General features: G+C 37.1%; 1 protein-coding gene across 11 annotated transcripts in view; it reads right to left on the bottom strand.

The window, feature by feature from the left end:
* The window catches only part of ERC2 (ELKS/RAB6-interacting/CAST family member 2), a 413,636-nt gene that overhangs the window by 135,748 nt on the left and 253,659 nt on the right, over positions 1 to 24,229 (bottom strand). For all 11 annotated transcript variants that reach the window (XR_004419294.2, XR_004419295.2, XR_004419300.2 and 8 more), the window contains one exon: positions 1,303 to 1,450. Coding sequence is in view for 1 of the 11 variants with exons in the window: in XM_033071602.2 (XP_032927493.1) it covers positions 1,303 to 1,450 (148 nt within the window). In the remaining 10 variants the exon portion in view is untranslated. The remainder of the gene's footprint in view (positions 1 to 1,302; positions 1,451 to 24,229) is intronic.

Below are 24,229 nucleotides of genomic sequence, written 5' to 3'. Positions count from 1 at the left end.
GCACATGAGAAACCTTTGGGGGCTGACACTGGTTCTCCACAGAGGGATTAAAGAAGTATGAGTGAAGCCTACAACCTCTATTATCAGATAATTCTTAAGTGTAATAAAGGGGTGACCTAATTAAACCACATTCCTGTTCCTGGTGACTCTTTTTTTGTGGTGTCTGAGATAACAGGGAGATTATTTTGGCATCAATTTAATCTAGTTAAATAGCTTTACTGAAGATCTTTATCGCTATAAATAATGGAGGTATTTGAAGTATTTGGTTACAATTCTAACTGAAGTTATCCAACAAAATGCTTCTCTAGCAATCCTTTTCTGCTGCTTTTGCTCTCTGTCTGAAGAAAGTTATCAATGTTTTGAACACTTTCCAGCAATAGCTTAAGGGCACAACACCAAAACAAAGCAAGCACAACAACAAAAGAGTTGCCCAGTTCTCTGATGAACATTATTTAAATATCCATGGTAGGTAGGTATCATGGAACATGGCAAAGGGGTGTATTAATTTACTCTTCAATAACCTAAGATGAAGGTAAAAAGAGAAGATATCTAAAAAAGAAAACAGGTACCCTCTCTTGTCCAAAGCAAAACAAAAATCCCCAAAATTATTTGGAACCCAACATTATCTGCTCTACTGCAGCTCAGTGGGATGAAGTAATAAAGAGCATGAAGCATATCTGCCTAATTATGACATAAATTTTGGTGAAATGTCTTCTGGGCAGCTGACTGACCTGAGACACAACTGCATAATGGTCAGAACATATGTGATAATAACTGTTTCTAGAGGGTTTTTAACTATGTGGTTCTTATTTAAACCTCTATTGACTTATAGTGTTGAAGACACAGTGATTTTTAACCATTTGAGAATTAATTTTAAGGATAATTGCAATTTCCAGCTAACCTCTCAGAAAGCCTGAAGCTTTCTGAAAACACAATTATTTTACAACAGATAGGCAAATACTGAACAAGAGGAGGTTAAAAAGAGTCAACAGAATGGACAGATCTTGCCTTATTCAAAGAGCATCTGCTGTCCTCTCTCAGAATTAAGAAGGTTGGAAAGTATATGAAGAGGGAAAACAAAATATATCGACTACATATGAGCCAAGCAAAAGTGCAGCTTATTCTTAACAACTCCAGAGAAGCAATAAACACTTTAATGGAACACATCTACTTTGTGCAACTGCTGTCATGTGTCAGATCTGCCTTGAGCACTTCCAAAAGGACATCAGCATAAATCAGTACATATGAAAATAGTGCCAGTCTTCTGTTGCCAAGAAAGTATGAAAAGTAATGTCTCCCCACCTGCTGTTTTAACTGATGTACTAATCTGTCCTTCTCTCTTTTAAGAGCCATTACTTCATCTTGAGTCTTCTTTTTCTTTGAAGCAGACAGCTCAAGCAAGGCAATATTTGCATCTTTTTCACTAATTGCAGCAAGCAAAGCTTCCTGTCTGAAAAAAGAAAATAAAATTAGAATTGTTACATTCTCATTAAAACAGAATATAAACGACTATACACACTATGTGAGATGTTTCTTTCAATCACTAGGAGAACAATCACCTACCTTCTGATCATCCCAAATAGCAAACATTGTCAGGTCTAGCCAAATCATGAAATAAAGCAATTAGCCAAACATTTCTCTTTATAGACTTTTCATTATTTGCTTCATCAACCATTTATCTCAGTCTATTTTACACCAGTATGATATTTAAGAATAGCTCTGTGAAATTTCTTGCTTTTAAAAATCTTTTTTTTTTGCAATTCACTTTCCCAAATTCTAGAATACCTTACACAAATCTCTTTTGACTTATGCAGATCATAGAGATTGAATAACAGAAAGCAAGATGATATAGATAAAACTAATTTTTATATTATCCTGTTTACTTGGTACCCTAGGGTCTTCAGTGCAGAAACTCTGGATATCTCCCTAATATTTACTTACATGTTTTCCTATGGATTAATTATTATTCACTGTGTGAGCACAAAAATATATTTCTAAAAGTAAACTACAACATTTTTGATCTGATTTTTCATGAGAAATCATTTCCTTTGCAATCTTGACCCCTCAATTTTAGAGCACAAACAGAATCTTACAGCACTCAGATACACATTGGATAACACAGACACTCTCAGGGGCACATCACAAATAGTTTGTGAGGACATAAGACAAAGGCAATCTTTTACAATATGCAGTTGAAAGCACAGTTCTTGCAGTGTCTTATACCCTAAAAAGCTCATGCTCTGGCAAGGACATGATCTGTCCTTTGATTTCATAAATAAAATAAATATATTCACCTTCTGCAATGTATTCAGTGACAGACTATGACTTATCAGCCAAAAAGAGCACAAAATACCTAATTCCTTTAGAAAAGAATATGTTATAGCCTGTGCCTTTTCCCAGAACTATATAAGATCAATCATTAAAAAATAAACATGGATAAATGGATCATAAATTAACCTTAGGCTCCAACTGCTAATAAATGTAAGAATATGGCTCATGAACTTCATACAGTCAAGGTGAGTTAAAAGTTTGGAATTCTCACAGTCCTTTGCTTGCCAGCAAAAATGTCAAGAAAGTTAGTTCACTTTTATTTCAAAGTTCCTAATGTATTAATATAAATATTTATAGGACAATATTTCTGATGGAGTCAAAGAAAAACAACCCATTTATTTTAGTCAAAGTTATGCGACATGGATCAATTTTAGATAAACAGTTGCATTTTATTCATACACTTTAATAGTCTCATTTATTATTCTGTCTTGTTCATTCAAATCTCAGTTAAATGATGTTTAAAAGAGAATGTCATAAGTCTCCAACAGTCTTAATTTAAATTATAGCTATGAATTATTTTAAATAACCAATATTAAACAAAAAATATCAGAGGCGTTGCATATCCATAATGCTAATTTGAAATGAAATATAGGTATGTTGTTTTTCTATAAACCTCATAATAATGCACTAAAAATTTCTGTGTAGTAATTTGTAAGACTTCCAGTTTGTTTACATGTTGTGCTCAAGTACCTATTCCATAACATTTTCATTAAAATATTATTTTTAAATGCGCCAAAATAGGAAAAAGTAATTTGCTACTCTGTGAATTTCCTCTGAACTTGCAGAAAGCAAGCAATTTATCATAAAATCATGGAATGGTTTGGGTTGGGAGGGACCTTAAAGCCCACCCAGTGCCGCCCCACCATGGGCAGGACACCTCCCACTACCCCAGGCTGCTCCAAGCCCTGTCCAGCCTGGCCTTGGAGAAAAGTTAGTTAGAAGTGTAGCAATGTTCCAGTTATAATACCTGAAGATAAACATTAATACCACCATCAGAAACCTACCTATTTTCATTGTAAGCATGTTAAAGAAATCTCTATCTCAGGATTTCCAAGGTTCCAGAATATATTTAGGTTCATTCTTAGGCTGTGTAGGTTAATTCCATGCCAGCCAGCCCCAATATAGTATGTCTGATCTCAAATTCCACAGTAAATACTTGTCCCCCATGAGTTTTTTAATGATATATAGTTATTTAACACATATTACAGCTGTAAAAAGCCAAAAATTGAATAAAAGGTTTAAATTAAAGGCTGAAAACTACATGAATCTATACTGAAATTTTAATTCTCTAAAATTTAGATCATGTCACTGCCTCTAAATTGGCAGTAAAACACAAACCTGACTGGTGAGGAAGAAGAGTCAGAACTACTGAATTATTTGGTATCATTTCAACATCTGATAATAGGATTCAGTCACATCCATATTTTTTGCATTGCCAGCCAAAATGATCACACATTCTTGTGATCATAACTGTTCAGCTGTGCAACATTCTCCACTCCACTTTAAAGTAACAGATGAGGTGAAACCTTTCAAGAAAGAGGAAAGCCAGTCAACAAGCTTTGAAAAATTTGCACTCTGGATTCTGCAGCCCCAAACCCGCAAAATTTCGCAGACCTTGGCATGTATTTTCTCAGCTGATGGGGATTTTCCTATCTTGGGAAAATGCTTGGGAAAATATGTAACCAACCACTTTATTCCAGGAAATAATGACTCATATCAAGCACTTCCAGGAAATGATGGTTCATAGCCGTGTGAAATAAATGCTGTCAAATGACACCACAAGTGGTCCACTGAGACACTCCAAGATTTGAATCAAACCCACAGCACACATACTTGAACTGCCCCCCCCCCCGCCCCCCCAAAATTATTGCCAACATGTTTTTTAAATCTTATCTTTACAGTTAAATTAAGTGGAGCTGGGAAACCTTAAACCCATGACTGCGCGATACGAGGGAGGGGATTTCTGAGGAAGGGCTTCCCCAGCCATGTGCAAGGATGAACACATCAAATGCAAACTCACACTGCCAGCCAGCACTCTTGGAGCCATCCAAATGTGAGTCAGCTGCAAAGCCTCACTTATCTGAGAGACAAGGTGATTCAGCTCAGGCACGGTGCCACACAATGTGCTGATGCCTTCCAGACTGGGGTTGGCTCACACAGCCTGCCCAGTGTGGGCACAGCACTGTCTGCACAGACACAGTCCTGGATGGGCCAGGAAATTACCCATGTTTATTAACATGGATCATCTGAACAGCAACAACCTCAAATATAAGTGGCATTTAACCAGGCATCCAGGTTAACAAGAGGTTGGCACAGCTGGGCTGTATATTCCACCAAATGATATGTTGGTTGCTTTAATTTTTGTTCATTAACTACTTCTGTACAGAGGGAAGACAGAGAAGCCCAACAGATTTTATCATTGCTTTTTAGAGTACAAAATAAAGATGCAGAGCACCTGAGGAAAGCCCTATCCTCCTCTACTCCTGCATGGCCCAGGATCCAGCCCCCACCAAGTCCCTGGAGACAGAGGTTGAAAAGACCTTGCCCACACTTGTGAAGCACTGGAAATGAAGAGATCCAAGCATTTATGAAGCTGCCTCTCAGGACAGGTCAGAATTTCTACATTATTATATCTATTTATTACATACTACACACTAGCTTACCCACACCTGTGAAAGTTGTTGTGCCAGCCTGTCATGATACTTCAAGTTTCCTATGGAAGTACAAAACCTCACAGACAGAAGCAATTTATTTTATTTATCCAGTGACCTTACTAAAAAGTTAATATGATTGTTTTTGCAGCAAACATTTGAAATGAGATTATGTGGCCACTAGGAACAAGGTTAAGAAGCCAGCAAAGTGGCTGACAATAATGATTTTCTCACCTACAAACATGAGGTAACTTCATTCAAAAGTGTAAACTGGTGGCAAGGTTTTTACCTAAATCTCTCAGGTAAGTCATACACTTCTACCTTGCTGCTATAAAATGAAACTCATCATCAGTTTAAGTGCAAGAATTTTTGAAAATTAAGATCTGAATTGGCACCAAGAACAACATACAGCCTGATACACTCTCAGCTAACGTGTCTAAGAGTGTAAGCATAATTTATAATTCCTAATTATCTACTGTGTCAGGGAAAAAAATGACTATCCAAATACAGTTCTACAGAGATGTTATCACTATTTGCAGCCAAAATGTCTCCTTATTGTTTAATAAATTATAGCAATAAAATAAATTTTAAAATAATTTATTAGATCAGTGGATTAAATGACATTCTTTAACAGTAATATTTATAAAGAGTAATCCCTTTTGTTATTAGTAGTTTTTCCTCTCTTTTTTTGGCAAACTAATCTGTTATACAAATAACATGGTAGCATTTTTAACACCAAAAAAACCCATCATTCTAACTTTTCACAGTAAAAGTAAATTCTCAAGTTAAAAAATACATATTAAACCTAACAGCAAATGCTTCAAATTGTTAATTATTCTATACATTTTTCTTTCACCTGCATAAGGTAATTCTTAGGATTCCCAGCTTATCTATCTTCCATTATAATATGCTGCTTATTGCAAGGAGAGAAGGGAAAACTTTTCCCTGGAAAAGCAAAACTTATGAAATGAAATTTCTCCTCCTCCAACTGCAGCCATCCCACTCTGAGGGTCAGGAATTCATTAATTTCCACAAGTTCTGTTCTATCCAAAATTCCAGTTTGTATAATGTTTGCATTAACTAACGAATGATGGGCTAGAAAATCTACCTGTTACATTTCAACAAGGCTTCAGATCGGGAGGATTTTCATGTGCCACGAAGACAGGAATAAAATTGGTCTTTACAAACCAATGATGCTACAGAAGTAAGGAGAAACTCCATGTGATGGTCTGTTGTGAATAAGGAGAGTGCCATATGAAGAAGTAAAAACAAAAATAGATCGCAAGGCAGAAGTGACTTTTCATCTACACAAAGCTGCAATACTGAATTCAGCATTCTCTGAAAAATGTGGGGAAAGGCAGAGAAATGACTGATGAAAAAACCCTGGGAAAAACTGCAATAAATAGTCTATGAGTGACAACATGATAACAAGAACCAAAAATGCTACATCAAATTGAAATAGAACTTCTTTTTTCTAAATCCATGGCACTCAGAACAAGAAGCAATGTCCATAAATTGCAGAAGAAAGCAGCAAATTTTTTCCTCCCAGTATCTAACCAAGGTGTAATGACAAAGGCCATTCCTCTGTGACAGTCAAATAAAAAGATTCCTTTCCTTGGAGGAATGATCAATTATTAATCTGATAATAGAGATAGCTTTTAAACAAACAGAAAGTATAAAATTATATAAATCTTTTACTAACATCACTGGAAGCAATGTCAAAGAAAAATCTGAATTAAAAAAAAATACCTTACATAGGATTAGAGAAAGCAGATGATAGCAAAGTAACTCAGTTATAAATATTATGTAACACCTGAAAAATGCAATCTTATGGATCTCTAGCCATACACACACACAGAGTTTGCATTTGTGAAAGCATCTGTCCTGGAGTGAAAAAATTACTTAATATGAAAAGGAAGTCTTAGCATACTAGAAGGGAAGATAAGATAATGCAAGAAGAAATAAATCCATGAAAGTCTCTGTTGAATGCCAAACTGAAAAAGTATATTGTATACAGTATTTTATCAAACTTCAGCCTAAACAAATGTCAAATGGAATAATTTCTTTAACAAATATGGGCAACAACTGAGAAAAAAGGGTTGCTCACTAGCATATATTTAGTCAAGATTAACTAAGGATAAAAAAATGTACTAAGAACAGATTTAATAACCCTAAACTGTCATTCAGCTAGTAGGAGGTATTCAAGATACAGCTAATAAAACACAAAAAAATGGTTCTAACCACCCACAAAAAAATCTCAGTAGTATAAAACACTGAAGGATGACCACTAAGATAAATGCTTTCTTTTGAGAGCTGCCTTGCAGTTAACCTTCTTAAAGAGTCTCCCAGAAACCTCTAATCATAATACATTGCATTGCCACTTATCACAGTCAATTTAGAAGTGAGCTCTGTAAACACTCCTGCCTTACTCCCCACCTCTGTTAGTCTAAGAATAATTTTTTGAGCTTTAATAAAAGAACCCATGACAACTTTTTGGGAGGTAGGGTGAGTTCTCAGAAACAGTCCTATTGTAACCTAGCAGAATTTCAAGATTAAGATTTATAGAAATAAGACCTTCTAATGAGAACTTTTACTGCCTTTACTATTTAAGCTGTTCTCCACAAAATACAGAAATGCAATTTTAAAAGTCACTATTAAAGCTAAATCAAGCCAGAAATGTTTGAACTAATGATATACAGCACAGTACTCAGCCAGCTTCTTGCATGCTAATCATACTGAAGGACAAAAAAAAACCCAGTTCCATCAACTTTTTCACTTTAATTATTGTTTTCTTTCCCTTGTGACCCCCGGTATTCAACCTTAAGTTCAGTAGGAGGTGACTAGAGATAGACGGTGATGAGAGATCCTGTTTGAAACAGCTTCTCTCTGTCACTCCTAAAGCAAATAAATGGTTTGTTAAAACATGCTGTTAATCCATTATGGATGTGCATGCATCTTAGAAAATAAACTTCAGAATATTATTGGTATTTTACAGCTTTTTCTGACAGAAAATTTATCTCCCCAATTGCTGGACAAAAGCACATTTATAGATTACTCCTTTAAAGTGAACAATTATCTTGCACTGTATTCAAAGAACAAACCCCTTGAAAATACTTTCAGAAGCAAAGACAGCATGAAATGGCACTTTGGGCTGTCCTGGTTCCCTTAACAGCAAACACAGACAATTATTGAATCTCTACAGCCACACCAAGAAAGGGCTGCTCCACTTCGTGTGAGACCTGCTCTTACATACCCCACTCCACACTCCAACCCACCAAGCACTTTTCCTCACATTATCCAAATACCAAATCTTGATTTTTCCATCTGATCAAGTCTTCTGCTGGAAGCAGCTCTGAGGATGAATATCAATGCTCACACTATGTGAGACAGACAACAAATAGTCTCTGTATTACACCCGCATTAGATTTCTATTAGATGTAGATTAGACTAAAATCAAGGAGAAAAGGGAAGATTCAGCTGTTCCTAATGTGAAATTTCAGAGTAAAAGGAAGGAAGCAAAAGAGAGAATCTGATTTTTAATAATCTCAGAGGAGTTTCTTGACAAAGCAGCTTCCTTACCCATCTGTTCTTTCCCTCCAATCTACCTCCCCAGAGCCACAGGTCATTACTGCCATAATCACACCTCTACTTACATCTCCCACATTGCCTTGACATTGGCAATTCCAAATTATTCACTTTTTCCTCCTTAACAGATATTTGAAATGTGCATGTGGGTCCTTTGTTAAGGAAACAAAACTAATCCAGATTAAAAAGGTAAAGAAAGAACTTCATGCCCATCTTTTGGGATAGTTTTCAAGTAAGAAATACCCACTCAACTGCCCTTTGAATTCTTGGAACTTTTTCAAGCCCTATAAGATTGTACTTCTGATGTCTTGATAACTGATGTTTCAGAAATGACAGATAAGTAAAACAGATGCCCCATAAAAGACATTGTGAAAGCAATTACATCACGGTTTCATAGATCATGCTTCCATAACCATTGCATTATCATTTCATTCAAGTAGGCAGCGTTGCTCACACAGGAGTAGATGTAACAACCTTCAGAGTGTGTGAGAAATGAAGAAAAAATAACTCAGAGTCCTGCAAAGCACAGCAGTAGGAATTAGATGACAATTACTCCTCAGTTCTGCAGCTTTTCCCTGGAACTGACTCCTGTTGCTCATTTGGCTTTGTTTGATTCTCCACAGGAATAACACCAACACTTGGATAAAATACCTCTGCCTGCTTAATGCCACAGCCCAAAGAGCAGGAGTGGGGATTGCTGGGAAGAACAATGGGATCTGAGCACAAGGGATTGTGTTACAGCACAACATGGCACTGCACTGGGTCCACCTAAGTTAAACAGGAAAACAAAACTCCAGGTAATCTGTCATTGTCAGCCCACTCATCCTTCAACGCCACTTTTTTTGTTTATAGAAGACAAAGATAAAAGTGCTTTGGAGGAGGAATGGTTTGATCTTTAGAATATAGTTCTTGGTAATGTTTTTGAACTGCCAAATGGAGGTTTAAACTTGGAAAAAATGTTACTATTAAGAGTTATTATGGTTTTAATGAATTTGCAGAGAATTCAAAATATTTAAGTCAAAGACATAAAACTGAGATGCAGAAATGCAACATTAAAAAACCTTTGTTTTTTAACTTTTGTTAACTGTAATCTGTCCTTGATATTGAGTTGACAATATATTCCAAATAACAATTTGTTACAAAATAGATGGTTATACTAAAGAATAAGTGGGGCTTTTTCCAACTTTTAGTAAACGCTGATGAAGAAAATTATCCACACAAACAAAAATATTCAAAACTCTGTTTCTTTCCTTTCCACTGGAAATTTAAGAAATATTAATCTGGTTTCAAAAGAAGTAACTTAAGGTTTCCTTCTAATTTTCACAATGCTACAAAGAGTTGCCCTTTGAACAACAAACATAAAATCCAATTTAGGATCACACTGAACTTGAAAATATGGCATGAACTGGCTCCATTTTGAAACAAAATATAGAAATCAGTATTAATATATTAGAATTTATGCCTTGTGCTTTCCAGTGCATTAGAAGCCAATTTTGAAAAATAAAACTGCCTGGGCACCTACAGAATTAGCAGAATGCACTCTCTTGCAGTGCATAATTCATATTTGCCAACTGATCTGAGGGCACAGTTTAAATGCTCACTCACTAAATGGGGCATCAGAGCAGTGCAAACCAGTGCCATTTAAATATATAAATTCCACCAGTCACAAATACATGTCAGATACACTCTGGATGTGAACCTGACACCAAGAAACCCCTCAGATGTTTGGACAAACAACCCCTGACACACTACCCCCAAGAAAGTTGCTATTTTCATATTTTAACTATTTAAATTTAGATCTGTGAAGTCAGAAATATCATTACCTTTATTAACATTATGAGATTCATCACTTATTTCTACATCATGAGTGTGTGTTAAAAGTTTAAAAAAAAAAGCTTAATTTGATTGATACAGAAAATTCTACCAATTATTACACCTCAACATTTTCATTTTGTACAATTATGGTTTTGCTATATTTGCTGGGTTGATAAGGTATTGCTAGACATAGAAGAAACTTTAACATATAATTTCTGGCAATTCCATTATATCTGAAACTACCAGAATAAGCTACAGAAAACCAAGTATCAACACCAATAATCATTGGAGCTAATATTAAAAAAAAAAAAGTAAACACCTGAATAGAGAAGATAAGTTATTTTATTTCTTCTCTCACTAGCGGGCCACAATTCCTTTAGGTATAGGATGTCTAAAGACCTAATTGCCTAAGAACATTTTATCAGAGAATATTTATTAAAACCCTGCCACCATTACTTTATCTCAGTGGAAAAAAACCCAACCTTCATTTTTAATAAAATACTCCACTCTCAAGATACAGCATAAGAAATTAATACTATAAAATAGAAAAGTATCAGTAAAGACCATGAAACCCTGGAGTAGGAGCACGATATTTTATTTATAAGGAGAGAGGAAATTAGGCAGCAGCACAAATATTTCTCTAATTAGTATCTTAAAAGATTGGGAATGAAAGAGATAGGATACCACATGATGCTAGTTAATTATATGACTTCCCTGCTAATGGAGCTATTCACAAGCATTGCCAGAAGCATGAAGACCTCACATGATTCAACTTTGTGTAAAGAGTTTCCTCATTGATCTTCTTTGGTGGGTTAACTGTTTCAAAATCTGTTTCTGACTAAGGAAACATTTTAGAAAATGCATGTGTAGAGTCTGGGAGCTCTACCATAACCCACGCTGGCTCACAGCAAAGACACTTTGTGCTTTCTCAGAGCAGACTAAAGAGGTACAAACCATATCTGGTCAGGTTTGGAGCCCACAGGATGGATGTTGGAGTGGCAATAAGGAGTCATCCCAGCAGAAAAAACAGAACTGAGATATCTTAAAATAGCTCCACAATGAATTGTAGCATGTTTAGTCTTGGTAAACCAACTCCTTACACATCACACCAACCTAACACATGAAGTCCCTATTGATTTCAATAATATTTCTGGCAGTCTTTAGCAAAACTTCCTAAACTGAAGGACCTTTATTCCAGGAAAAAGGATTACTTTTGTGCTAAGATCAAGTCAGCTCAAATTCTACTACAAAAGTGGATAATAAAATTACTTAATCCATAAGACTACACTCACTGGTTACTGAAAATCAGTACTAGATGATACTTTCAAAATTATTAAAATCAGTGAACTAGAATTTTTAAAATTATATGGCTCTTGCTGTTGGGTAGGTCAATCAAACTGGTTTTTCTTTCTTGTCAATATTTTAGTTATCATCTCTTTCCCCTGTTACAACACTTCCTTCTCAGCTATCAGCCATGTCCGTGTCAGAAATTAACTGGTCTAGTCAGGTATTCTCATTATATGTTAAAATAATTTAGATTAATCTTCTTGGGAAAAGAGGGTATTGGGACTTCCAGAAGCAGCTACTAAACACACATCAGATAGCAAAATCAGGTTTCCCCTGGGATGGGACTACAAGAGGTATGTGTGCAAGAACATTTGAGTTAATAAAGATTGCTACATTTCTACAGCAGCTATGGTACAAAAATCTATAAATTCCTTCCAAAACATAAGACATGGACTGTGCATCTAACAAAAATCAATAGTACTTTTGGAAAAATACCCAAAATCAGCAATTAAAAAAAACCCAAAACACAAACCCTCTTTAGAATCAAGTAGAGGACATGTTCTGGGGCCTCTTCATGACCATGGTTGATTTTTTTTTTAAGCAATGTACAAAGTTGTACACTTACTTACTGCAACCATGGATGAGCTCTAGAATCCAAGACAACAATAAAGAAAAATATTTCTGAGCAGGATTTTGAACATTACCTGAATCAACAGCACATCTGGAAAGAATTGTGGCAGAATCAGCCTAAGAAGTAGTTGCTATGGAAAATGCTGGCTGGAATTGCTATCCGGGTGGCCTCGTGACTCACACAAATAATGTGATCCATTTTCACATGAGCTGTCACTAGAAGGAGGAATGCTAATACAAGTGCCATTGCTATGAGAAATGAAACAGCAGCTGCTAATTTCTGCTGTGAGCAGAGATTCAGTACAGGTGGGAGGAAATAATGGCACCTCAGCTGCTCTAAGAAGTCAGAAGTAACCAAATCAAAGCCTAGATACAATAGTAGGTGTAGGATTTTTTTTTTCCTGTTGCACAAAAGGGACCTCCTCAGTCACTACAACTCAGCTCTGCAGGTACCTCTGCTGCTGAGTGTGTGCTCCAGTACAACAGAAAATGCACAGTCTCAGAATACAAAATGATGTGAAATATTCTAGACAATACTTTAAAGCATATGAGAATCGTGCTAGCTGGCTACAGCAATACTTCCCCAAATAAGAAAGTAACCAAAAACTTGCCAAAAGAGATGCTCAAAGAGAGAATGCAGCATAATCCTTCCTGGACTAGAGAATTAACCAAAATACTAAAAATTCATGTCAGGATCGAGCACAAAGTAATTTTACCTGTGTCTGCCTTATTTTTTCCAAAAAAAGAGAAAGGAATTAATGTATTGATTACAAAACCCTGTGATTTAACAACAGCAAACAAAGTTTTAGTTAACAAATAATTGAGGTATTTTTAAAGGTAAGAAACACCATGTAAAAATCTAATAAATAAAATATTTAAAACATTTAAAACTACATTCAGGTATTAAAAACCTGGCAAAAACATAGTTGGCTTGGTTGTTCTACTACTTTTAATACTGCCTTTTGAACACTGCTCATGGTTCTACAGTTAAGGTTGACTTCAGTTTATCCTTAAGGCAGAGATTGGTATTGTACAAAGTACAAAGGAACAAAGTATGTTTCTCCCCAAATTACTTCCATGCTTCTGAGCATTAGTAGAAGTTACTATTTAATGAACAATTACTAACAGCTACAATTGTTTGGGAGGAACAGAGTCCATATGATATTTATAAAGGCTGGCATATTCACATTTACAGGAAGCAGAGTGGCTCAAAGCAAGAGAGCTGAACAAGGAACTCATCATATCAGTGCTGACTACCTAAGTGAAAAGCAAATCAGCAAATCAACAGTTCCATGTGTTGACAATACCTCCAAAATGTTTTCTAAGAAAACGCTGTCTCAGGTACTCATATAATAAAGAAAATAATTTTTATTACTCTGTAATCAATTCAGTGAATAAGACATGCACAATATAACAAAAGGAGGAACTGCTAATAGGTATTTCCTCAATAGCTGTTTTTACAACAGGTAGAATTACTCTTACTGGTTATAATCAAATCCTGGTGTTAGCCAGTGAATTTTTGATGGGTGGAATACTAAATGGAGATTATTTTTTTAGTTCTTTCCATTTGACTGTAATCAATGTCACTAGTTGCCAACTTCTTTGCATCTGAAAACCTCCTAAGGAGTAATGTCCCACTGAGTGGTCCAACACAGCCCCCTGCTCACTCACAACCCCACACTGTTCCCACCTGTCTTCTGTCCTAGCAGATACTGCTGCCACTTCCACTTGATCTCAGCACCAACAGCTCCTCCACACCCTGCAGCTGTGCCAGCACTGTCACTTAGCCAGGAAGGTGACTGGCTTGAAATCTCTGCCCCATGCACCCCAGCATCCCCAGTTCCAGCCAGCTGACACGCAGACAACTGATGGACAAACTGCATAAACCTAAAACCGACCTGGCAGAGCTTATCAGAGCAGCTGACTCTCTCTAGTGCCTTATCATTAAGCTTCTGTCATTATCTGTAACTAAATCAGCAATCATAATGCAGTACAATGAATAAATCAGAGCACAGTCAAAATCTGCTGAAAACAAACCCCAAAGTTTAAGATTGTGTTTAAAAATGACCAATTCTAACTGAGAGATGGACAGAACCCCAATTGTGTCCCCGACTCCTTTACAGAAACCCCTTAAATTCCTCCAAGGACCCAAGAATATGTTTTGATTGTTGAGAGAGACCTCAGTTTTTCAAGTAACAGAACAGAGACTCAGGAACTATTTCTTTGTCCACAAAGAAATGATTACTGAAAAGGACTATTGCACCTCACTGGCAATTTGCTGAAGATGTTGATAAAAGTTGCTAGTCAAAAAGCCATAGCATTCATTTTCTTAACATCCATCTAACACAAATCACCTTAAATGAATATATACCAGCAGAAAAACCTCAGCTGCTGCAGAAGAGGAGACAAGCTACCAAAAGAACAAACAACATTTCCCAACATTTAATGACTCACAGATCAATTTTTAATTGTCACCTTCAAGGTGAACTACTGTTCTTTAATATACAATTACAAACCCACCAAATTATTTCCTAACATACATAGCAAAATATATGCATACATATTCTTAAAAACCCCTGTAACTTCAGCCTAATTGATTACAGGAAAATGAAGTTATTGATAAACATTCAATATATTTCACAGATCCTTTTTGCACAGAAACTGAAGTGTTGAGAAACCTAGTAAGTGCTATAAAACTCTTGGACTGGGTTTACTGTTGTTTATTCCAACCAGTTAAGACCACAGTTTAGGAAATCCTAATCAAGAAAACATTTTAAGTAAATCTCTTTAGCCACAGACTGTGCCAGTATCCAGCACAAAGTCACTGCTTCCAGAGTTGTGTGATTATATCCCAATAATGAATGTAACCATCTCTCTCAGGGCCAGAGCAGGTCACCTGAGCAGAATGTCCACACTGAAACAGAACAGGAGAGCTTGCTGGCAGGTTTTAGAGCAACACTCACACATGAGAAACACAAGTCCTTTGCTCCTTGTTTGATCTATCACTGGCCCATGGACCTGTGAAAATGCTCTCCTGCATCTTCAAGAGCCCTAACCACAGTAATGCACGAGCTACTCTAGTACTGCAGAACTTGAGGTAAGGATTAAGTTTCATGTTGCTCCTGCCAGGAATCCCCAGAAAAAATTATCAGAATGTGTCTTCTGAGTATAATAAAATAGAGATATTGAGAATTCCAGGCATGGCTTTTTCTATTCAATACAGACAAGCAATAGTATAGCTAACTAAACCACAGCAACCTTCCAGAGGAAAAAAAATCCAGCTGCTAGATTTGGTCCAAGTCTAATTCTGAAAAGGGACCCCAAGGACTCTAGTCCTCATAAGGTCACCATGTGGTATCAATTGGCCTGAAGTGCCTTTCCAAGCACCTTTTTTTGTCAAAGATTCTCGGTTCCCCGTGCTCCATGCAGCCTGCACAGCTGGCGCACATTATTCTTCAGCTCATCCAGATTGGGGGCCTGGTTTTAACAAGGTCACAGGATCAGAGGGCACAGCAACTCTCTTCTATCTCATATATTTTAGAGTTTCCTTCCTGTGGAAGTTGAGCATAAAGGTGAGTTGATGGGATTACTTGCAGATCTCATCCTGCCATCCTTCAGAGAATATCCATTCGCAGACTTTCAGCACTGTCCATCAACAAGAGATGCTCTTGGAGAAGTACAAAGCTCTGTTTTAAGCAAAGATGTGTTTTGTGGTGCCAAACGAAAAGGCCACATGTCCAATTCATCCCAGTTCTGGCTTTGTCCTTCCCTTGCAGACTCTCCACAGAAGGTGTACCTCGTGTGGAACTGGGAAGGCAGGGTGTCCAAGCACACATCCTCTCCTACCAGCAGGTTCTCACTCTGGACATGGTCAGTTTAAATGAAAAATACCACCAGCCTGTCAAGGACATCTGAGTGCATAAAGACTAAAGGACTCTGGAGATTTTGGCAATACAACAGCAGAGGTGCCAGGGTCAGAGCTTAGGTGTGAATCAATGCAGTCCTAAATCAAGCAGCTGTTGCAGATTAGCATCACCATTGGCATTATCTTCTTCTAGAGTCCTTCCCTGATTGCTTTTGCATGGTGGGATGACAAGGGCCTAAATAACCACCTGAATAACCAGAATGTCTCAATTACATTCATTGAGGAAAAGTGACCCCTCTATTTAAGGGAAGAAATCCTTAGCTGTTCCAGCTACTAATTTGTTTAAAAATTAATTGTATTACACATATGAAAAATTGATATTTTCAGTTCAACTCTCAGCACTTCTAGTTTCCAAATACTATTTCCATTGTACTCCTACTAGCAAATGTTTACACACCATATCTCAATCCAGAAAGACAACAAAGTAAGAGATTAAAAAGAGTGTCTCAAACATGTCTGCCATTCATTCCTGGTGTAGAATTGGCCAAACTTTCTGTATACATTTGGTGTTGTTCAATTTTATTTCTTTCTAATTTTTAAAACATTTTTTATCTGAGGAAAATTAAGTCATAATATTTATAGGCATTCATAAAATATGCAAATCCACATAAGGAAACAAAATTTAAAACTAGTGTGAAAGCTGTGATGACAATTATATTGAGAGTTAATTACAGCCCAAAGCAAGGACTTCTGTAAGCTGCAAATTTACAGTTCCTTAGAAATGATGAGACTCACAACTCCAGTAGTGGAAATATTATTGCTTCTGTAAACTCCAAGCTCAAGTATAAAGTAGATATGTAATCTTCAACTCCCTAAACACTCCAATTTGGCCACTAAAGATGCTGTTTTACATTTCCAAACATTTTCCCCTGTCACTACTTTTTATACTTCAGTTCTCAGGTTGTAAGTATTTGTTACTTGCAAAGCAACTCCTTTTGAACGCAGAATCATGGGAGGCATTTGTTACTAACTGCTAATGCAGCCTGCCAAACAAAAACTCCCTGCTGGTGACATGACCACCTAGTGACCTCTAAAAATGTTTTAACAATGTGAAAAATATCTCCCTCTTGTAGGAAACAGCAATTTTTTAAATTAAATGTACATTGAATGTTCGCTTACATACAGATAAATGGTATTCAGAGTCACCTTCTCTGTTTCCAATTTCAATCTTTTGAAACCCAGCCCAAACCTAAATAAATAAACGTTGATACTAAGAGGAAACTAAGAGCTCAAGAGCCTTGTGATTCCACAAACAGCTTTTTTCCATTTTCTAAAATCTAAACTTTGAGCCAGACATAGAACAGGTAATGAAAAGAAACAAGTTTGGCAGCTCCTATGTGGGTCTAAGTTGAAAATATGTCAGGCAAAAGTAAGTGGCTATAATTTGGCAGATTTAAAGTCTTTAAAAGTTTGTAGCTTGCAGAACTGATTTTTTTTTCAAGTATGTAAAATTTGCAAATTGAAACACTATAACCGTGTTGAAAAGTGATTGTTACATAATGCCACCATAATCATGCTTTTAAACATCACCTTACCACTGCCTATCCCTCACACAATAGTACCACAAAGAGAAAAACAAATTAGGATATCTACTAATATGATAATAAGAATCTAATGCTTAAATATGGTGCATTTTTTTAGAATTCAATGAGGGCATTTTTTTCAAGTTACCAGGACATTGACAGCTTTCAAGCAAATACTTTTTAGATAGTTATACCTCATTCATTTACTTCTTTCTTACCTAGAAGACACTGGATTAAAACACTGCTACTTGATAGGCTTGTAAACAAAACATAGGTATCTGGAATAGTAACCTGTAATTACCTCAGATCATTCATGAAGAACAAATTCGTCAATCTTACTCCAACATTTATGAATTTACCAAGAATCATAAACTAGCTGAGGTACAAGTCTTGAATTCTCTCCTGCTCACAACCCTTTGTCCCTCTGCTCCAATCAGCTAAAACAGGCTGATAACATGAGACTGACCAAAGTCCCAGCTCCTTCCAGGCCATTGCCACAGCTGCACACAACTTCAAGCATGACATATGAATTCTAGGACTTCAGTCCTGTTTAAAAAAAAACATTTTTACCTTTTCCCATATTTAGGCTTTGAAGGAAAGGTCAGAAAAGCTGAGATACTAGAGCTGAACCTCTGAAATACATATATCACAAATAATCCAGAGGCATTTCCCACAGATTTTGAACACTTTGAGTAAAGTCCTTGTTACACCAACATGCTACATCAATGCACAAGGGCATGCATTTGCTGATGTGTGGCTTTCAAGAGCTTTATACTGCACTAATTAGCAGTGATACCTTATCAAGCATGGATAATTTCAATGGAGTCTGGAAGGACACTCTTTCTAGTACTCTAAGAGCACTTTTTATATAGATAAAATTCTAATTTTGCATACAACATAATCAGCAACATACAGAGGTTTTACACACAGCTAGAGCGTGTAGTTACTAACAGATTTTATGGAAAGTACTCCTATAAGGAGCTACTAAAACTTTTACTCCTAAACTTTATTCATAAGCTACAGGGTATGTCTGCTTGATTCCCCCTCTGTTCCAAAGGAAAAAGTGTTATTTACTTTCCTAGAATTGCAGGAACTGCCAAGAAGTAAAAGAATACATTTCAGGTTCTGAGTACCAGAACAGAATGTTCATCACTAGAATAAGACTCAAGGCACTGAATTTTTCTCATCTTTGACCCTGACCAAATGCTGCTGTTATTTGGGAAGCCTCACACTGGTTCCCACGTGTCTGGAAGTGATCTGGAGCAAGGTGTTCTCCATTCAGAAGCTCTCTCAGCCAATATTCACTAACAGACATCTGATACAGACAGCAAGATAACTACACCTCATCTCCTTTCAATTTGATTCAAGACCCACTTCTGAAAAAAAATCACAAACTAATTAAAAAAGAAAGATAATCCTTGCATTTCATTACTTTTGCACCAATGCAGAATCTTCTGATTTATGTGAAGTGATGCCCTTTTCGATCCTCATAAAAGAACATATTCCCAGAGCTAATTCTCACCTGTAATTTCAGCGTGCTTTGGTGGGCATTGTACAGAGGTTTGCATAATGTTCCTTGAGTCAGATTTCCAGCTGCTACACATTTTGTAAATTCCACTAAAAACACGGGGAATGTCCTAGTTCAAACTTAATGGTCTGGTACATAAACCTTGCACTGAGTCAAACTACCTTACATTAAAATTATAAAGATGTTATGATGATTGCTAGGATCGTATTTATTGGTGCAAAATTATAAAAATAAAGCATATTTTAATGGTTTTGCATATTTACTAATATGTTTTATGCCTTTTTTTTTCTCTACAGTGTTTCTTTATAGGTTTCATAACAAAGTAGGGGCAAGACATGTCTCAAATTCCATCTCCAAATAACAGATTACTGACTCTCTGCTTAATACATTATATGGTTTTATTCAGCCTGCTACAACTACTGCACAGGAAGAGCTACTCAAAGTTTTCTTTCTTCTTCTTTTTTTTTTTTCACAACAGTGGGAGACATGCCAGCTGGGACATTTTAAGACTCTTTCATTAAAAAAAGGTTAAGGTCAAAATAAGTATGATAAACATAGTAGTTCATCTTCTCAAAACTGAAGATGAAAGACTAAACAGAAGAGAATATTTTAACCTTACTAACTGTAAAATCTATTTTTTTTCCTTAATCCATAATTAGAAGCATAAAATACTTGGGTAAAAAACTTTTTTGCTATAAACTTTTGTCTTTAAGTGTACTCGGTAGTTAATTTAACAACTATATAACTATTACATTTATTATATGTTTTCAATTATCTAGATGACTGACATTTTCAAGTTTTATGGAGGATTATGAAGAGTAAAGCACTTAAAGAGAAAAGAAATACATTTTCCCATGGTAAATGAAAAAAAAAAAAAATTAAACAGAATCCACTCTGTGTTTTGGTTAAATTTGTTGTTCATTGTCTAAAAATTTCTAAATGCTATGTCTTCGAGATCCTTGCATGTAAGACTATATTAACATACAGTAAATCCATATACTTTGATTTCTTATACCAAAATACTTTGTTAGAAGAACATTAAAATATGTTTTCACTCACTTTCTCAAAGAAAAAAAACAGCCCAGAGGTTATCAGATGAATGGGGACAATAGATTAACTTCCAAAGAACTATATTCTGTTTCTTGTAAAAGAAAAGTAAATTTATAGCACACCAAGCTTTTATTCCCAAGAGAATATAATAACTGGAATGCAAAAGTCTAAAACTGGCAACAAGTAAAGCTGGTCAAAGTATAAGTAATGAAACTTGAAACGAGGCAAAGAGATTTGAGAGGTTAAAGGGAGATAGGGTGGAAAGCTCACAAGGCAGACCTGTTCTCCCTCAAAACCAAAAGAAAAATCTTCAGTACAGCAAAAGCAGAAAGGGTTGCATAAATTTGAAGTGACAGAGCCTTTTGGATTGTGGTATTATTTAAAGTGGAAGAATCTTTTGGGGGGTGGCAGAGACCCACAGAGCACTATGAAGAGGCAGCTTTCTGACCAGCCTTCAGGTTAAAATGAAAGGAGAAATATCAAAAAGACCATATTAAAATAACTTTACCTCTAGGACTGGTGCAGTGAATTACCCATGGAGAGATAGGGAGGAAAAAAGGCTCAACTACAGCTGTTTTCCAAAAACAATCTGCCACAAAACTCCTCAGTTAACCCAAGAATACTGATTTTTTCAGTGCTTCTTTAGAGCATAAAAAAATTGAAATCACAGAAGCTTTAACAGATCTATTGATTATTCTTAATGGATAACACAAGTCATGTAGTGTCAGTGGATGCAATGTTCCAAAAGGGCTGCCATACAGTTTAAGGATAGGGGAAGGTCTCTAGCTGGTGTTATAGAGAGCAAGCAGCTCACAATGGTGCCAGTCCAACATCAAATATAACTGTTCTGATTTAGATACCATATACCCGGGGATGGTTGGCACTGTAAGAAAGTATGAAGTCAGGTAAGAATTCAGTCTAAAGTGCCCTCTTGGGCAAATTACTGTGATGTGCTCAACATGAGGTGACTCCAGGGTTGATGCAAGGGCAGCTCTGAGCTAATGCAGAAGCAGCAAACTGTTTAGCAAATCATCTATTTGAGAAAAAGATCTTTACACCAATAGTCTGTGACCTGCACTGGCTGTCTGCCAACGTCTGGGTGAAACTGGAAGTTCCATTTTGGTCTTAAATAGCTTGGCACCTGCTCCCTTGGAAGATTCCCCCTTTCCCTTCCTTTGTGCTGGGCAGCTTGAGAGACCTGGTGTGAGAGTACAGTAATTTCACGACCATAAGGCGCACGGGACTATAAGGCACACCCCCCGGGAGTCGGCAAAATTCGCAACTTTGTAGATCAGATAAGGCGCACCGGTCTATAAGGCGCACTTTTTTTTTGCAGTGAGGCTCCACCCCCAGCTCCCCCCGTGCGGTTGCTGGCCAAGGCCCCGCCTCAACCCGGCAGGGGTGGTGCCACGGGATCCTGGGCCCGCCTCCAGTTGGATGCCATGGCACTGCTGGCTCCCCCCACGGCTCACAGCTCACACTTCCAGTTTGGCAAATTTCGCAACTTTGTCCATCAGATAAGGCACACCAGACTATAAGGCGCACTTCCGGGTTCGAGGGAAAATTTAAGTCAAAAGGGTGCGCCTTATAGTCGTGAAATTACTGTACTCCCAATGGAAATGTGAGTGTCTGGAGGCAGCAGGGAAGAGAGGAATAGGGATAAAGGAAGGCGAGAAAAAACTGCACATCTTGATGTGAAGCAGCCCATGAGGTTACGCTGTAAGGACCATCACTCTGAAGAGGGTATGACTCCTATTCATGACTACTCAATGTACATACTAACTACTTGCAAAAACCCAGCCTTTGACTTCATAAATGGTGAAATTATTCTGAGGTTTCCTTTATTCCTTGGCTTCACTTGTGGCATTTCCTTAAAGAATAATTAAAAAATACTTTGAGTGGTACCAAACTTTTTAAGCCATCATTACACAGCTAAATAACAAAAAATAATACCAAGGTTTTATATTTTCACATTATTTCTTAAATCCACAGTAAAAATCAAATGTATCTTATTAAAAATCCGTATTTTTATCAGTGTTAAAGCACACCTTACTCCCAGAAAATTAGTCTCTGCATTCAGTGGTGCTGCTCTGAATTTTCTACTTTAAGGTTGAAGAACTGCATTTAGTGTAGACAGACACTCCAATATAAAATAAATTACAGAGAAAGGCCATGTTCACAACAGCAATAAAATAGACTTACAGATTTTGTAATTGAATGTTTGGCATGGCCAATAAATAGAACACTGATTTTATGACTGTTTGAAAGACACATATCACATAATGCTTTGGCACACTTGGCATCCAGCTCTTCCCTTAGCATAGAAGCAGTTAAAAAGTACTGAATCAGGATAAGGAGAAGAAGTCATAAAAGTCAGTTGTTATTCAATATATTTTTGTACTATTTTCACATATTCCCTCAAGGAAATGAGAGCAGAAGCCTGCTGTGCAGTCAGTACACAGTTATGAGACTACTGTATTCAAGCAGTGGCTAAAGCCTGGGAGATTTCCCTCAGGATACCCCAACTAAATACTCCTCTGTGATTTAATCTAGTTAGCCACAGGGTGTCAACACTGGTCCACCCAGAGGCAGGCTCACTAAATTTGTATTTGCCAGTTTAAAAATAAATCTTAAATAAAACAATCTAGAAATAACAGTTTGAACAATTTGACACCTACAATAAACATATGGAATGACTTACAAGGGAAGGAGACTGAAGCACAGAGCAAAAGTGAGTTCAGGAGACACCCAGTCCTGTTACTTAAGCAAGCAGTGAAAAGGAAAAAAATTCATTTTGCTTAGTGCCAATGGGACCAAGTGCATGTCTCAGACAAACAGGGTTTAGATAACAGGGAAAAGAGAAGATTAGGATAAATGGAAAAGAGCATCAGGCATTTTCTTCACCCATTTATAATTATGTTCTCCAGATTCTTTCCCCAATGACATCCAGAATCCAGCTTCTTTCTTTTTTTCCAAAGCTGATCACGCTATTAAAATTGTAATTGCACAACTTGTATGCAGCTAATTAATCTGCACTGCAAAATCATCCAAAATAATTCCATTTTACTGATCTCATGCATGTAAGATGGCAGTACGCTCTTTACTCTTACCCATATAAAATACCTACATTTTGCCAAATGCTCTAAAAATAGCTGTTCACCTTCAAAGCTTTATATATAGGTTTGCTTTATATAGAGTACCTTTTTTTCAGATCTATTGATTCTGAGCTATACATTAATAATGTATAATGCAGCAACAAAGTATATATTTGTATATTCTACTTTAATCACAGAATCACCAGGTTGGAAGAGGCCTCCAAGATCAACGAGTCCAACCCAAGTCCTAACACCTCAACTAAACCACAGCACCAAGTGCCACATCCAGTCTTTAATAAAACACATCCAGGGATGGTGACTCCAACACCTCCCTGGGAAGACCATTCCAATACTTTATCATTCTTTCAGTAAAAAACTTTCTCCTAGTATCCAACCTAATTTTCCCTCAGTGCAACTTAAGACTGTGTTTTCTCATTCTGCCAGTTGCTGCCTGGAGCCAGAGCCCAACCCCACCTGAGCACAGCCACCTTTCAGGGAGCTGTAGAGTGATAAGGTCACCCCTGAGTCTCCTTTTCTCCAGGACAAACAGCCCCAGCTCCCTCAGCCCCTCCCCAGCCTCGCTGCCTCCTCTGGACATGCTCAAGTGTCTCAACATCCTCCCTGAACTGAGGGGACAGAACTGGACACAGCACTCGAGGTGTGGCCTCACCAGTGCCCAGTACAGGGAAGAATGACCTCCCTGCTCCTGCTGGCCACACCATTCCTGATCCATTGGCCTCCTTGGCCACCAGGGCTCACTGCTGGCTCATGTTCAGTCAGCTGCTGACCAGCACCCCCAGGTCCCTTTC

The sequence above is a fragment of the Catharus ustulatus genome, chromosome 13, assembly GCF_009819885.2.
Source record: "Catharus ustulatus isolate bCatUst1 chromosome 13, bCatUst1.pri.v2, whole genome shotgun sequence".
In the NCBI taxonomy this organism is placed as follows: Eukaryota; Metazoa; Chordata; class Aves; order Passeriformes; family Turdidae; genus Catharus; species Catharus ustulatus.
This window is presented reverse-complemented; position numbering and strand designations above follow the sequence as displayed.